This window comes from Medicago truncatula, chromosome 8 (genome assembly GCF_003473485.1).
Source record: "Medicago truncatula cultivar Jemalong A17 chromosome 8, MtrunA17r5.0-ANR, whole genome shotgun sequence".
NCBI classification, from domain to species: Eukaryota; Viridiplantae; Streptophyta; class Magnoliopsida; order Fabales; family Fabaceae; genus Medicago; species Medicago truncatula.
In genome coordinates this window covers 38,453,172-38,469,995 of record NC_053049.1, presented here as the reverse complement: position 1 = coordinate 38,469,995, position 16,824 = coordinate 38,453,172, and the positions used below count along the sequence as shown (strand labels likewise).

Below are 16,824 nucleotides of genomic sequence, written 5' to 3'. Positions count from 1 at the left end.
TCACGTTCCCGCCAAATTTTTATTTTTTTTTTGGCTTTTCGCGTTTGAGGATTGGGCTTCACTAAGCTTTCTCAACATCCTACATTGCTATTTGCACCCTAGTATGCTGTTTGCACCTGTTTTAAAAGTTGAATGCATGATTTTAAGACAAATTTTTCATATTTAGTTCTTTAACATGTTTCAATTTTATAATATTTATGTTATATAAACTTATTATTTTAATCTTTATGATATGTGTATTTTTGTATTTAAATTTATAAAATTATTTTGTTGTTAAAGGTAAATTTATACAAGAGGTATCCAATTTAAATTTATTTATTTTTAAAAATCATTGTTAAGCATAAATGATGAATGTTTAAATAAAACTATTGATTATTAGTAATTAATTTTGAAAATTGTATCAAAGTTAACTACCGTTTAACTAATTTTTGGTAAGATACTTTTATGTATAAAATTATTCTTAGCCACTAACTGTTTTGCAAATTTAAATTTAAACTTACACAAATTATAAAAAAATTCACCTTTTACTACCACAAATTTCACCTTAATGATCTAATCCCTTTTTACAAACTTAAATTTAAAAACAAATAAATTAAAATAATGTTTTACAATTAAATCTACCTATATAAAACAAAATATAATAGAAAAATACGGCTAGACCGACACATTTTTAGCTAGCATTATATTATGGTATGGTCGCTCTAAATGGTAGAGAGATGGAAACAAAAAAAAATGAAAAATGGTTGACGGTGCTCTTTTTTTTTTTTTTGTTACCATGATACTGATACAAAGTTTTTACTGCCGTTTATTGTCGTTCGTGGTTGACATGTACTTATACCGACAAATACCTGTATTTGGTTTAAGATCACAATAATAAAGAAATTGATTTTTGTTCAAAAAAAATAAAGAAATTGATTTGTGATTGAAAAAATAACAAACACGGTACTAAAAGAGTCCTCTAGTCAAAGAAGTAAAATACAAAATACTAAAGCCATGTGCAGTTGGTTACAAGGACTCGTCTTATTCTTGGCTGCCACTCTGCTCTTGTAGTGTAGCACTGGAGTTGTACTTTCTCTCATTCAACACTATTTGAATGCACACTAAATCTTTACAAAGATGAATGACTAAAAGAGTTTTATAATCAAAGTGTATCGGTTTTGCAATTTCACATACAAAAAAAGAAAGAGCAATGGGTTCATCTTCTGCTTTTGTCCTTCCAGACATTTACATCCCACAAAAATGGTCACAAGCTGCTAACTCCATAACATCCAGTCCAACTCCTCCCATCACACTTGTTTGTGGAGCAAGTAACTGTGGCAAATCAACCTTCTCCCGCAATCTCCTCAATGTTCTTTTAACTAGATGTAACAAAGTTGCTTATCTTGAAACTGATGTTGGCCAACCTGAGTTTACTCCTCCTGGTTTTGTCTCTCTTACCATTGTTAATAAAGTTACTCCAGGTAGTTTTTCTAACATATCCTATCCTAATATTTACATGTAATAGATTCACAAGTTAAATAAGTTTTTCATCCTACATAATTATCAACTTTCGTTTTATTGTTCTCATAAAAAATGTTGCATGTTTGTGTCTAAAATTCCCACATTTAGTTTTACTACCTGCTAAATTCAAATTTGTTATTTTTAATTTAAAAGTTTAAGGAAAATTAAACAAATTTGAATTCAACATGAATTGAAACCGCGTGCTTGAAAATTTTATAAAGGCGCAAACTTGTCACTTTTTTTCATGGGAGGGAGAAACGGGATTTGATAATTATGTAGGGACAACAATCATATTTAACCCTATATTCATTGATTCATTAATTTTCTATAAATAGTTGTTTATCATGGATATTGACACGATCTTTTTACTTTACTGTATTAGATTTGACGATTCCATGCCTGAAAACACCAGAGAGGTATAAACTATGAATTATTATCTCATATCTTGATTAACTTTGTACTACTGATGTCAAACATCCTGTGCCCTTTATGTGATTGACAATGCAAATGAACAGCATGAAATTTGATGTTGCCTCAACCTTAAATATTGTAGCTTGTTAGATAATCCTTTCTTGACTTGACCAATGGTCTCAGACTCGATTATTAGTTTAGATATTTTCAGATTCTTAATAGCATAGATTTGAGTCTTTTGCCACTCTCATACATAGTCACAGATAAAAAGAACTTGGAATAGTTTACATGCCTCAAGATATTTTCGATCAGAAATTTTCACAACAGTGCTAGTTTCAGTATCAATACCACTTTGTATCATCTCAATAATTTGGGAACTGAGACTGTCTTTTTGGTTTTTTTTTGTTGCTTTGAATTTGAGGTCCTATTTTGTTTCATTGTTATGCAGTCTTCTATAAACAGTGAGGTGGATGAAATTTTGTCTGTTTATTGTTTGTGGGATATATTTGATTCTTTTAGTGTCTGCCAATCCATGTCTTATTTTAATGAATGCGCTCACTTGTTATGGAGTTGCTTAACTCACTTTCTGTCGTTTATTGGGTAACAGATCCCTTTTTTTTGGTGATGTTTCTTCTCAGAAAGATCCGTCAACATACTTAAAATACATATGTTCTATTTATGATTATTATCGAAAGGAGTATTGCACCTTTGATAAGAGACAAAATTCTTCTAAGATTCACTTGCCTCTTGTAGTGAATACCTCTGGCTGGGTTAAAGGTAAGCTCGGACATTTTGTATTTTTCCGCCACATAAACTACTGCTTTTCTCGACCAATAACAATATATCAATTATTATGTTACTCATTCAGTGTGTTTTGTCTTGCATTTCAGGTGATGGTTATAAGGTATTAGTGAACATGCTAAAATATATTGGTCCCACTCATATAGTTAAGATAGGCATATCCACTGATCTGAAGAATATACCTGTTGGAAAGTTCGGGTCAAATGGGAAGAATGACAGAAGAGTTAAATTGATTGAGATATATCCAGCTCGTCAGGACTCATCGTAAGCCCAAATGTTATATGTTACCATTTTCAGCTGCTAGTTTATTTCAATATTTTTTAGACTTAAAAGTATTATAGAATAACAAAATATCCCTACTTGTTTCCCTAGGGTGCCTGCTCAAAAGGATGCTCGTCTGGTGCGCGATTCACGAATAATAGCTTATTTCAGACAGTGCTTTCCTAGTGATTCAGATATTTCAACAATCAAGGATCTTGCAAATTCCTTGACCTCTCACTGTCCTTATAATGTTCTCATCGCAAGCATAAAGATTCGACGTGTTCTTCACGAGGTTAGTTCTAATGCTACTTATCATCTCTTCTGGTTCTGTCTCATTCATTGATCAAAACATTTTACATGACCTATGAATATTTTTGTAGGTCCCAATCTCTGAAATACTCTCCAGCCTGAATGCTAGTATTGTCGGCTTAGCAGTTGAATCTGAAGGACCTAAAAAGTTACCCTGGTGCCTTGGTCTTGGTAGGTAACTTGCTTGACTTCCAAATTCAAAAGATAATTACCTTTAACAGGTTTATCATTAGTTGTAACACATCTTAAGGGATAATTACCTTTTTAATATATCAAATATTCACAAATACAAAAGATAAAGAATAAATTGATCTTTCTCTGGTCTTCTGATCTTTTAATGACGAGGACATGGATCATACAGCCATCTGATTTTCTAGTTGTCATGCATTTGAGTAATTCTAAGCATCATTACTGTTAAAAGCATCTTGATATCTTGTGATTCAGGCCTTGTGAGGGGCATTGACACAGTCAAAGGCATGCTCTATCTGATTACACCAGTGCCATTTGGATCTCTGAAAAAAGTCAACCTCTTGCTTCAGGGTAATATCCAAATTCCTACAAGTTTATTGCAGGTAAGAAATTGTTTTATGTACTTTCTCTTTCTTCTCAACATTAACTTGTAGAAATAATTCTTGTAAAAAAAGTTAACTTTATTACTTTGAGCTACCAAAGGAAAACTTTCTGTTGGTTTTTCCTGTAGGTTAGATGAGAGAAAAAGAAGCAGAAAAGAAAACAAAGCAAAACTATGCCCTTAAAAAGGACACCTCTAAGGCATCAACTACTAACTGATGACAAATTAGGAAGAGACTCGTAAACCGTATATCAAGAGTTTCCAAATTATCTGTTCCCAATTTGCATGAGTCCATACCTTTATTTCTTAACATCAATCTTGTCAACCATGTTTCAAAACTTCAATCTGTGTTTTATGGATCATGATTAACAAATGCATGTACTAATGTAAAAAAGAATACTTATTTTCAGGTCTAGGGATGCATATCAGCTTACATGTCAGAGAATGTATTGACTACAGCCTAGTTATTTTCCATGAGTTAGCAAAGAAAATACCTTTAATCTTTATAGTAACAGATTTATTATGATACTTACCTTTCATGGAAGCAGCAGCACATGGATTATAATTTATATAGTATGCCTGATAGTATTTTTTTAGTTTTCCTTTATATTTATGATTAGTTGTGTATTTTTCCCTGGCTGAAAATGGTATAAATACAACTTACAATAGCCATCAATCATCAATCTAATTCCTAATTCAAATTAGACATGGTGATTTTGTTTGTTTTTTAGTCTAACAAATTTCACCGGATAGAGTTATCCATATTTTGTGTCTTAAATAGAATTATCTCTAGTCAAATAGCATGGAAAACCTAAACATATGTTGTACCATTCGACTAAAAATATATAATTTCTTCAAGTTTATGTGATATTATAGCACCCCCACAGAAAATATATTAATTTTCCTTGACATATTCTTATATATAGTTTTTTGGAGGAATTTTTTTGTATACTTACAATGCAAACTATTCTCCTACTTTCATATAATCCTCCTATTTTTAATCAATTCACCGATAATCAAATAATCGTCTTATTTTTTATCAACGAAAAACATCTCCTATTTTTAAATGAATCAACAATATTAAACATATTAATATCACTATTTTTTAAAGGAAAATTCTACTTATAGCGAAAATGATTTCCACAAAAACATCATCAAAGTTGATTTGCAGCTACGCAAACCCCTTTATCATTTGTACTCTACCCTTGCCTCCCGGATCTAAATAGATCTAACGCTCCTCGATGCCTCACGATGTGTTTGTGGTGATAATATTCGTGTTTATAGCATCACCGTTTTTAAAAACACGACCTGTCATTTTTTCCTCTATCCTTTGACATATGGATCAGGTTGAAAATGAGAGAGTGACCATGTTATCGTAACACTCAACTTGCATACAATGTGAGCTCCAGCCACTTCTTATATCTCAAAAATTGCATGAGAGATCACAACCTACATGAAAATATACATATAAAAGTCATTATTTTCTCATGAACATAAATGTTATAAGTACGTTAGCGTTGGGCACTCCGTACCTGTCTGTTTAATCTTTTTATTGTACTAGTGTGTATAAATAATGAAAAATAATTTTTATAAAATTTTAATTTTGATTAATATTATAAATATTTTGTACTTTTATATTGTAACAACCACTATGATTTTTCTATAGCTCTTACCATTTTTATTCTCTTCCTCGTCCAACCTTCTGCCCAATTCCCCTTCTAATCTTCAACCTTCTAAGGTAACTCCCATGGTCTTTTCACTCGCTGACCTAGATTTTTTTTTTTTTTTTTTAATTTTGGCAAGAATGGGCTAGAGTTGAAGATAGATGTGCACATCTATCTATCTCAACTCTAGTTCATTTATGCCAAAAACTATTTTCAATTCTTCCATTTCAAATATCTTTTTTTATATTTTTTTATTCTCTTAGTTTGTGATACGAGTGGATCTCCGATCATGTTTTTTCTTTTTAGCTCAATCTCCAAAAACTATTTTAATTCTTCCATTTCAAATATCTTTTTCTTGTATTTTTTTTTTCTTCTCTTAGTTTGTGATACGAGTGGATCTCCGATCATGTTTTTTCTTTGGGTCTTGTTAACTAGTGTCCCCAAAGCACTAGTTAAGGAAACAAAAAAAGAAATATTTGCATTGAAAACATCATTTTTTTCTTTCACTTTTTAAACTTTGACTACACAAGTTCCATGACACTTATACTATATTTGGTAGACTATTTGATATCCTTAACTAGTGTCCCGGGGGCGCTAGTTAACATTTTTCTTTTTCTTTTTAGCTCAATCTCCAATATTTATTAAAAAGAACACCTTTTATTTCTTACAAATCAAAGTTTGGCAACTTGCCACTAAAGTAACTATGTCATTATGAGTGTCACTTGTTTTTTATGCGTGTATGTGCCCAAAATTGAAGCGTAAGGTATGTGCCCAACCAAAACTTTATCTATTTTTATGTTTTCTCAAATTCAAATGATAGAACATGCAGAACTACTTCTACGATAATGTTGCATCATAAACTAGTTTGATTGTGTGCATATATGTTTCACAAAACAGTTTAGTTGATATTGTGCCTAGGAAAAAAATTATATTTTGATTTTTTTTTTATGGTGGTCGGAGTTTGAATTCTGAATTTTATATATATTATGCATTGTTCATTATCAACTGAGCTAAGTTTACGAGGACAAAATATATTTTATCGGTATTATTGATTTAACGTTGTAAAAATATATTTGTTTAAACATTTGACAATATTTTATGCCTAAAAAATTGCTAAGACATGTTACATAATAGTTGAAAAAACAACAAATTCTAACAAGCACTGTTAGCTATTTAAGTTTAAATATATGCCTATATTGAGAAGAAAAATTTCTGGCTTCTACAGGTTTAGGATGGAATTATAGTTCAAATATTTTGATTGTCAAATATTTCCATTTTGGTTCAAACATTCTAAAAATTAGTAAATTTATGGTATTTAAATTGTGTGATAAAAGTCACGATTGATACCAACAAATAGAATGTTCAGTCTTGAAAATCAAACTATACTGATGAAAATGTTGCCGACTCATATATTGATACAACTCTTATGAAATTCCCATGTAAATTTAATTTGATCAACTTCATATTCAATTATAATAAAATTGATTGTTATTTACTTAAAAAAACAAAAAACAGTGATAATTTTGTGTGAAGACAAACTCCCAATATATGGAAACCCTAATGATCAACAAAAAACTAAAGCATGTAATTTAGTCTCGAGTTGACGTGATGAGAACCCACACGGTGACTTTAACATTGTATCAATCAATCTGAAAAATTGGGTGAAAATAGATTTTGATTTTAATCTTTCTTATCAATTTCAAAATAGTCTTAACTATGACTTAAATGACTTCGGCTATCAAAGCTTTACTTGAACCTGGACTAATAACCAATCTGATTATAATTCCATTACCTCTAAAGTTAACGGGTTCTTTGCTAGTATAGGTTGGAAAAACCGGCTACTCCATTACAAAAACTCATGTATCCCCCTTTTAAGAAAAAGTAAGTATAGTTTTTTTTTTTTTTTTTTTTTTATCTTGCTAACCAGTGCCCTAAGCGCAATGGTCAAAGAAATAAAAAATAATATGTTTATTGAATTCAACAATGTTTTGATTTTTAAAAAGTTGAATTTTTCATTTTTCACCATTTCCAAATACAATGTTTCTATTTTTATCATCTTAACCAATTTCCCAAGGGCACTCTTTAGCATTCCCTTTTTTTTTACTGAATCTTTTGGCAAGTTATTCGTTTATTGTCAATGAAAGTGGGTGATTTGTAACTAAGAGTGAAAATAGGTCAGACTTGTAAAGTCTAAGTGTGGCCTGTTGCAAAAAGTATAGGTTAGAGCCTGACCTATCATCCGTTACAGACTCATTTTAAATGTTTGACTTGACATTTTTAAAGGTTTGGTGAAACATATTTAAAAGCTTATTTTATACTAAGGTCTAGCAACATCAATATATTTACTAGTCAAATCTTATGAATGCACATACACACCAACAAACCTCCTACTAAATAACTAAATTTTATGAAAGTCTATTCAGATCAATATGCTTCATACTAAATAACTAAATCTAATCGTCCACGTGAGCTTAACTCAATTGGTATGGACAATGCATAAAATATGCAAGGTTTGAGGTTCAAACCTCGACCACCACAAAAAAAAAAAAAAAAAACTAAATCTAATCTGATCAATATTCCTTGTTTTAAATAAGTTTTGTAGGTCTTACTTGATCTGTTTAATCACTTCCAAGCCAGCTCATCTCATCTTTTATTAGATTTTTTTTTAGGGAATTAGAAAAAAAATGTTATTTGTTTATTTAGATTAATTATTTATTTATTGAAATTTTAAATAACCTCAATCTTCAAAGGACGTACTCTTTTGTAACAAAAAAAAAAAGGACGTACTCTTTATCTTAACAGTTTAACTAAGCAAAGTTGAAAACAAAAATTGAACCTAGCCTCGCCGTCATTAGTGTCCCTCACCGCCGTTGCTCCTCTGCCTACAGCTTCCCTCATCTCTGCCGCGCGCCGTCTCATCACCGTTCATCTGAGGTATACTCCATTCCTTTTTCTTCACTTTCTTCGTTTCCCTTCATGTTTCTACTTTATCTTATTCAACACACTTTTGAATGCACACCAACTGTTTGCAAATATGCCTGACTAAACTAAAAAGCTTTTTTTGACAGACAGAGAGAGCAATGGGTTCATACCCTCCACCGGATATTTTCATCCCAGAGGAATGGTCACAAGCTGCAAATTCCATTGTATCCAGTTCAACGCCTCCGGTCGTACTCGTTTGTGGACCCGGAAGCGTTGGCAAATCAACCTTCGCCCGCTATCTCCTTAATCTCCTATTAACAACTAGATGTAAGAAAGTAGCTTATCTTGATACCGACGTTGGCCAAACTGAGTTTACTCCTCTTGGTTTAATCTCTCTAACTGTTGTTTACGACATTACACCAGGTAGGTTTTCGAGCCATTACCTATCTTAATCTTCATTTTTACATGTAATGTAATATTATATTCATTATTGATTCCAACTTTTTAATTTTTTTGGCTGTGTTAGATTTGAAGACCAAGTACTTGAAACCATCAAAAAGGTATGTACTATGAGTTTGAATTGATATCTCATCTCAATACTTTTATGTTGTTTTGAATAAAATATTTGACGAGGTTGCTACTTGTTAAGTTGTGATGGCACATAATTACTATTCATTAGGTACATGTAAAGTTTGGTATGTAGTGTTATTCAATTGCTAGTTAGGTTAAGATAGTTGGTTACTATTGGGGGGTGTATTTTTGGATTAAGTCGAGCTGTCAAAACATTAGGGTATGCTATATATTTGAAATTTCAAAAGAACGGAAATGTTTCGCAGCTTTAATTTAGAAAAGAAAACTAAGTCATCCCCTCGCTCTAAAGTCTTCCATCCAAATATACCGTAAACAACCAATTATTAAGAATGTTATATATCATGACATTTTCATCTGATTTGTTCAATACTTTGTTATTACCTGTTTTTGAAGATGCTGTAAGACTTTAAGGTCCTAGTCTATTTCATTGTTATTAAGTTTTCTATATAGTATATACAGTGAAGTGGATGGTATTTATTGTCTGTTTGCAGGATATATTTGACTCTTTTAGGGTAGCCTGATCCAAGTCTTATTTGAACGAACATGTTTACTTGTTATGGAGTTGTTTGATTCACTTTCTGTCATTTATTCCATAACAGGTCTCTTTTCTTTGGTGATATTTCTCCTAAGATAGATCCATCAGTGTTCTTAGAGTATGTATGTTCCATTTATGATCATTATCAAAAGAAGTATCGCACCTTTGATAAGCGAAAAAATGCTTCTAAAATTCAGACGCCTCTTATAGTGAATACTTCTGGCTGGGTTAAAGGTGAGCTTGTGTCTTTTCAGTCACTAATTTGATTCCTTTTGAATCATACATTTTGTATTTTGACTTAACATAAACTACTGCTTTCCTGGACTAACAACATATCAATTATTATGTTACTCATTCAGTTGGTTTTGTCTTGCATTTCAGGTGTTGGTTATGAAGTATTAGTGGACATGCTAAAATATATTGGTCCCACTCATGTTGTTAAGATAGACTTATCCACTGAATTTTATAAATATAAGAATTTACCTGCTGGAAAATTCTGGTTAGATGGGGAAGATGATGGAACAATTAAACTGATCGAAATAGATTCGGCTCTTAAGGACCGGTAAGCCCAAATCTTACGTGTTGCCATCTTTAACTGCTAATTGGTTCATTGTTTTTTATTTTTTAGACAAAGTATTATAGAATAATAGAATATTGTTTCCCCAGGGAGATTGTTCAAAAGGAAGCTCGTCTCCTGCGCGAGGAACGAATAGTGGCTTATTTCGAGCAGTGCTTTCCTAGTGATTCAGGTATTTCAACGCACAAGGAAACTGCACATTCCTTGACATCTCACTGTCCTTATCAAGTTCCCATTGCAAGCATAAAAATTCGACATGTTCATCGTGAGGTTGGTTCTAATGTCACTTATCATATCTTCTAATTCTTTCTCATGACAACGAGTAAAAATAAAGTTGATGTTTGTAACTTGATGGTCACAGTTGTATCTACCTAAACAGCCTTATCACTCAAAAGTTGTGTGTGTCAAAGTCTATCCTTTCCTAAGAAGCTCTCCACAGTGGAGTCTTGTGACTGAGCCACCCTTTATATGCTTGGTTTTATTGCATTTCATCCACTTTGAATTTCAATTATTTTTATTATAATTTAAATATTGAATATATTATATTTTTCAATATAAATTTGAGTATTGAAATATACATTTCAAAAATATTTCTTGTGTTCATTTTTATATAAAGGTGATTAAAACATTTTATATGACCTATGAATATTTTTGTAGGTCCCAAGCTCTGAAATATTCTACGGCCTAAATGCTAGTATTGTTGGCTTAGCGGTTGAATCTGAAGTACCTGGAGATTTACCCTGGTGCCTTGGTCTTGGTAGGTAACTTGACTGATTTCCAAATTCCAAAATGTGTTGTCATATCTTGCTCTGTAATAGAGGTTCATTTCTCAAAATTGAAAAGAATAGGATCCAAAACAGAACACTTATGGGTTTTCTATATATATGCAAGAATAAGGTAGAACTAGAAACTAGTTAACTAATAATGACTAAATCCAATGATGTTTGGGATTTACTAAATGACTAACGAATACTCCAAACGGATTTAAGTCAACGAATTAAATCTGCATCATTTACAAAATAAAGTATATTAGTTACATGTACAGACTGTATTGTCACAGAAACAAACATTCTAATGCTCCCCCTCAAGCTGATGAAGGTATTTACTATTCCCAGCATGTATACAATATTCCGGAACATGGTACTGCTTGGCCCTTTGGTAAGTACATCAGCAAGTTGACCCTGTGTGTTTACATAGGGAGTACAGACCAGTCCACTCTCCAAGTTTTCTTTGATAAAACATCTATCAGCTTCAAAACAATTTGTTCTGCCATGCTGCATTGGATTATGAGCAATAATGTTTGTAGATTTGTTATCACGACAAAGTCTCATTGGCCCATCCTATGTGATCTTCCAATCTTCACGGATGATCTTTAGCCAAAGTAGTCCACATAGGCATTTTGTGCCGCGGTAGGCCCATGAATAGGCGGTATACGCGAGAGCCTAAGGCAGAGCATTAAATTAATTAAAGACTTACTGACTTGTGATTATGTCTAAATGGATTTAGTTATATGAATACATCCTGTATCTGTTATAGAATAAACATTCTGACATCATTTTACTAAGATGCAAATACCGTTTGTATCTGTTACAAGTAAAGATTCTAATATTATCTACCAAAAATAAAAAGATAAAAATTCTAGTGCTCTGACATCATTTTACTAATTCCGTGGCAGTAGTGTTGCAAACTAGTTGAAGACCCTCTATTTTGTGGTTTTCGTGCCTAAAAGGCTTCCAATGCCTCGTAAACAAAAATCGACATTTGGATTCTAATGAAAAAATAAATTTAAACTTCGATCTGGATATCATTCAAACTCTCGGTATCATTGAGGCACACAAAAACACCAAAAGGAATATACATTTGTGGGCTGGCTTCACCGTATCTCATACGTCTGTTGGCTTTAATGGGTTTACAGAATTTCTTAATTTTGCAATATCTTAAGTTGTAACACATCTTAAGGCATCACTACCTTTGTAAGGTATCAAACGTCCGCAGATACAGAAGATAAAGAATAAAATGTCATATTCATCTGATCTTCCAATCTTTTAAAGCCGATCACACAGATCATACAGCCATCTGATCTTCTAGATGTTATGCATTTGGGTAATTCTAAGCATCATTACTGATACAGACATCTTGATTTCTTGTGACACAGGAATTGTGAGGGGCATTGACACAGTCAAAGGCATGCTCTATGTGATTACACCTGTGCCATTTGTTTCTCTGAAAAAAGTCAACCTCTTGCTACAGGGTGATATCCAATTTCCTACTGATTTATTGCAGGTAAGAAATTGTTTTTTTTGTATCTGTTCCTTCTTCTCAACATTAACTTGTAGAAACAAAATGATACCTTGTTAAAAAAGTGTTACCAAACAGCTTTATTATGTTGTCTTGCAAATTTGATAATTTGTCATAAAATGCGTGGTGTCAAACATAAGAAAAGAATGTTAACATGTATGTGTGTTTGCGCGACTGCACATGAAAAAATCTATAATTTCATTTCATCTGTCATGGGTCTGTTGTTGGGACTACCCGTCCCTTTATAATTTTAGAGAATTCATTAGTGTTAGAGAATGTTTAAGATATATTTATATTTCTTTGAATATCTTTTTGATCTATTTCTTGATTTCAATAGGTTTTATCTTATTATTAGTGTGTTTGGGGTTTGTACTAAAAGGAGTGGCACTTGACTTGATTATTAGTATATATATGAGTATCAGGTCGAGGTATTCTAACACTATCTATCAATAAAATTCAGTTTATTACCTTGAGATGTCTTTGTTTCCTCTTCTCTAAGCCCGAAGATTATAACTCTTGATTGGGTATGTGAAATCTCAGCCATACATAGACCACAATAGAATAGCCTTGACCACCACTACACCCTTCACTTAATTTGGGCACTGTTTCTCTTTCCCTTCTATCAGTTCTGTTCATTCTTCTCGATGTGGTGTTAGCTAGAGTTACAGTCTTTGTGCATTATGTTACGTTTGAATCAGGAGAAAGGTCTGACTATGTTAGAGGCTAGTCTTTGTGTATTTGCATTATGATATTTTATGCTAGTAGAGAAGGGCCGGCTATGTGAGAGGCTTGTGGAGCAAAAGCGCCTCCGGTTGAGCAGAGCTGTCCCTAGGTAGTTCGTTCATCTTAAGATTCTGATGAAGGTTGCTAGGTTCTTTACTATATGGATGGGTTTTTTTTTTTTTTTTTAATTGAAGGAAGCACTAGTTGTTTAAGTTATCTGTCAGGTTAGACTAATGTTCTTTTTCTTATTCTCTTGGCTTTAATTGTAATAAGGAAGGGGAGTCTTGGAGGATATTTGATGCAAAAGAAAAGAGAGATTTTAATTTGATATTTTATTTTATTTGATTTTTTTTTGGGTTGCAATATTTTATTTGATCAAGAGGAGGAGGGTTGAGAAAAGGGGAAATAACTTTTTATATCACAATTTATGTGTGTATTTAGGACTAATATTTTAGTCAATGTATTTAAAATGTTTTAAACACATTTTTCCTCGAGTCAAAATTGAGTGAGCAGGGATTTTGGTGAGTTAGGACCTCTGCATCTTCCCTCTCCATCACTATAGTTTTAAAGAATTTTGAAATGTACATTTAATAATTGGACCCACCAAAAGTTGTATAATTGTGTTTATATTCTCAAAACTTTGAAATAGAAAAAATGGAGAGGGTTAAAAATGTAGAGGACCTTAACTCGATCTTGGTCCCCTCTCTTTTCATTTTCTGTGACATATTATACTAGTTTAAATTTTTGGGTTAAATATGTTTTTGGTCCCTATAAATATGTCAACTTTTCGTTTTAGTCCCTCTAAAATTTTCCTTCAACTTTTAGTCCTTATAAAATTTTCAATCACTACTTTTGGTCCCTATTTTTAATTTAATTTTTGTATTTTTTAATAAAATTGTGCAGAAATGTGTCAAATATTCTAAAAACAATTCCTAAAAAAAATTAGATTTTTTTTAACAAAACACAAATTAAATATGAATTTTTAACCATAAACAATATAAAAATTCATATTAAATTCATGTTTTGTTAAAAAATTCTGAATTTTTTTTGGAGTGATTCTTATAATATTTTGAATTTTTCTGGAAAATTTTATTAAATAATATGAATTCTACATATGAGTTTACTTTAAAAGAGGGATCAAAAACATATTTAACCCTAAATTTTTTCTGTCAGTTTATTTATTTTTATACGTTTTAGTCTTACTTCTATTTTGATTAGGTTTTTTCTAGTACTAGTAGTACCGGTACACACTAATTATTTGTACAAGCATTAGATTGAATAAGATTCTTTGCACGTCACTTTTTTTTTTTTACAAATAATAATAAATTCAAGTTATTACCTTGAGTTTTACGTCTATTCTTCATTTCCTTCTTCCGTTACCCTAAACCTATACTTCTTAACATCAATCTTGTTCAAGTGTTTTGAAATCAATCGAATCACCCTTGTTTCAAACTTTCAATGTAATGTTCATTTTCTTATTTTATTTTTTTAATCCGTGTAGGGAAAGGTAATGGTTTATTATTATTGTCTATGTTTTATAAATAATATCATGATTAACGAATACATGTTCTAATGTAAAAAACATTACTTCTTTTCAGGTCCAAGGACGCTTATCACCTTACATATCAGAGAATGTATTGAATATAACCTAGTTATTATCATGAGTTATCAAATCTTCCCTAGTTTTCTTTTTCATGGAAGCAGTAGCACATGGATTATAATTTATATATGCCTAATACAATCTTTATTTTCGTTTTTATGATTATGCAAATTTGCCTCTCTAAATTGTTGCGGGGTTGTTACAAGTTGGGTTTTGTGATTAGTAGCAGTTATGTATATTCTACTTACTGCAAATGGTTCAAATACAACGTACAAGCTATCATCAATCTAATTCCTAATTTAATTAAATTAGACACGGTGATTTGTTTCTTTCTTTTTGGTTACAGACATGGTGATTTGGTTTGTTTTCAGTTTAATGGCTATGTGTTGTTAATATTAAAATATGCTTGTGCATCCAATATACTTCGTCAATGCGTCATGTCATAATATTTCATTCCATAAACATATGTCAAAAAAAAAAAAAAAACTTATATGTTGAGATTTTTTTTTTTATAAAAGTATGTTGAGAAATAATTGAATCTTGCGTTAAATATGTTTTTGGTCCTTCTAAATATATCAACTTTTCATTTTAGTCCCTCTAAATTTTTTTTCATCTTCACTTTTGGTCTCTCCTTTAAAGTAAACTCATATGTAGAGTTCATATTTTTGAATAAAATTTTGCAAAAAAATTCATAATATTATAAGAATCCCTCTCAAAAAAATAGAATTTTTATATTTTTTACGGCTAAAAATTTATATTTAATTTCTGTTTTGTTAAAAAAAAATTAATTTTTTTTACAACATTTTACATATTTCTGCATAATTTTATTAAAAGAAAATACAAAAATTAACTTAAAATATAGATTAAAAGTTGAAGGAAATTTTTAGAGGGATTAAAAAAAAATTGATATATTTATAGGGACCAAAAACATATTTAACCCTTGAATCTTTGTATAAAACTCTTTTTTTTTTTTTTGGTCAAGTAGCCTAGTGGTTAGAGCTCACACAATTTAATTGTGGAGAAGTGGAGTGTCCGGGGTTCGAACCCCGGCTCCTGCATATAATATGCAATATCCCTACCAACTGAGCTAAGCTCACGGGGATTTAAAACTCATCAAACTTGAGGAGATGCAGCAAGTCATTTGAAGGAGAAGCATGAAGTAAGAAATCCATATTCGAAGAGGCTATTAACTTGGCCATAAAATCCGCACATTGATTTCCCTCGCCAAGAGTGTGACAAACAGTGACATTCATCTGAGTCATTAACTCTTTTATCTCTTGAATCAAAACCGCATAAATATGAAACTTCATGGAGGGACCTTGAATGATATTGACGCAATGCAGAGAATCCGAGTAACAAACGAGGTCAATAAAATTCAAGTCTTTAGCAAGCAGAAGGCCCTTGTAAATAACATATAATTTAGAAAAAATGATGTCAGAAGAACCATCAATGTATCCGGAAAAACCTGATAAGAAGAAACCAACATCATTACGTAAGACTCCACTATAACCAGCCCTAACCGGAGATCCAAGGCAGCTACCATCAACATTAAGGATGATACTAGAGAGATTATTATTGTTCCACTTAATAAATCTCTCAGTTGTAGGACCTTGGGAGTAATTAGAGAAGCAAACTTTGAGATTTTCCACCAAACTCTAAATGTTAAAAAAGAGACGGTTAAAGGACCAATTCTCATTGCTAAGGCACGTCATATTTTCCACGATGTTTTTATTTAAGTTCACGATGTTTTTATTTCTAGGGAAATAATTGTTAAAATAATAGAACAAATTGGTTTTTTTTTAGGGAATAGAACAAATTAGTTATTATAAAAAAAGTTTTAACAAGTTTTTTTTAGAGAGAAAAACTTCACATTCTTTGTAAATTTTCTTTTGGATCATTTTTTGACTTAGAATCATCTATCTCCATCTTTTTTTTTCTCTCTCATTATATTAATCTAAATAAGCGGTATCCACGTATATTCAGTTTTTTGTTTAATTTTTTTTCTTCTCTTGATTTCGTCTTCTCAGTGCGGTGGCGTTGTGTTGTTTTTTGTCTTGTGCA

General features: G+C 31.4%; 2 protein-coding genes across 3 annotated transcripts; both read left to right on the top strand.

Annotated features, from left to right (window-relative positions):
• Positions 1-1,036: 1,036 nt before the first annotated feature.
• LOC25501715 (polynucleotide 5'-hydroxyl-kinase NOL9) lies at positions 1,037-4,486 on the top strand. Its single transcript, XM_039829180.1, has 7 exons — positions 1,037-1,460; positions 1,883-1,916; positions 2,519-2,688; positions 2,802-2,976; positions 3,085-3,265; positions 3,354-3,453; positions 3,727-4,486. Exons 1-7 carry the CDS (start codon positions 1,190-1,192, stop codon positions 3,903-3,905), a joined length of 1,110 nt encoding a protein of 369 aa, XP_039685114.1. The 5' UTR covers positions 1,037-1,189; the 3' UTR covers positions 3,906-4,486.
• Positions 4,487-8,270: 3,784 nt separating this feature from the next.
• LOC25501714 (polynucleotide 5'-hydroxyl-kinase NOL9) lies at positions 8,271-15,066 on the top strand. Of its 2 annotated transcripts, none has more exons than XM_039829574.1 (9): positions 8,271-8,451; positions 8,590-8,862; positions 8,966-8,999; positions 9,630-9,799; positions 9,947-10,127; positions 10,232-10,412; positions 10,800-10,899; positions 12,298-12,425; positions 14,762-15,066. In XM_039829574.1, the coding sequence occupies exons 2-9, from the start codon at positions 8,598-8,600 to the stop codon at positions 14,813-14,815; spliced, it is 1,113 nt and encodes a 370-aa protein (XP_039685508.1). In that variant the 5' UTR covers positions 8,271-8,451; positions 8,590-8,597; the 3' UTR covers positions 14,816-15,066. The 2 variants fall into 2 exon arrangements, with proteins under 2 accessions (XP_039685508.1, XP_039685507.1); XM_039829573.1 differs by having other exon boundaries at positions 8,272-8,451; positions 8,586-8,862.
• Positions 15,067-16,824: the final 1,758 nt, after the last annotated feature.

Excerpts from the sequence above, each read along its gene's own strand:
- LOC25501715 (XM_039829180.1), top strand. The coding sequence starts at position 1,190 with ATGGGTTCATCTTCTGCTTTTGTCCTTCCAGACATTTACATCCCACAA. Across the intron at positions 1,917-2,518 it reads TGCCTGAAAACACCAGAGAG|ATCCCTTTTTTTTGGTGATG; the intron begins GTATAAACTATG and ends ATTGGGTAACAG. Across the intron at positions 3,454-3,726 it reads ACCCTGGTGCCTTGGTCTTG|GCCTTGTGAGGGGCATTGAC; the intron begins GTAGGTAACTTG and ends CTTGTGATTCAG.
- LOC25501714 (XM_039829574.1), top strand. The coding sequence starts at position 8,598 with ATGGGTTCATACCCTCCACCGGATATTTTCATCCCAGAGGAATGGTCA. Across the intron at positions 9,800-9,946 it reads TACTTCTGGCTGGGTTAAAG|GTGTTGGTTATGAAGTATTA; the intron begins GTGAGCTTGTGT and ends CTTGCATTTCAG. Across the intron at positions 10,413-10,799 it reads TTCGACATGTTCATCGTGAG|GTCCCAAGCTCTGAAATATT; the intron begins GTTGGTTCTAAT and ends ATATTTTTGTAG.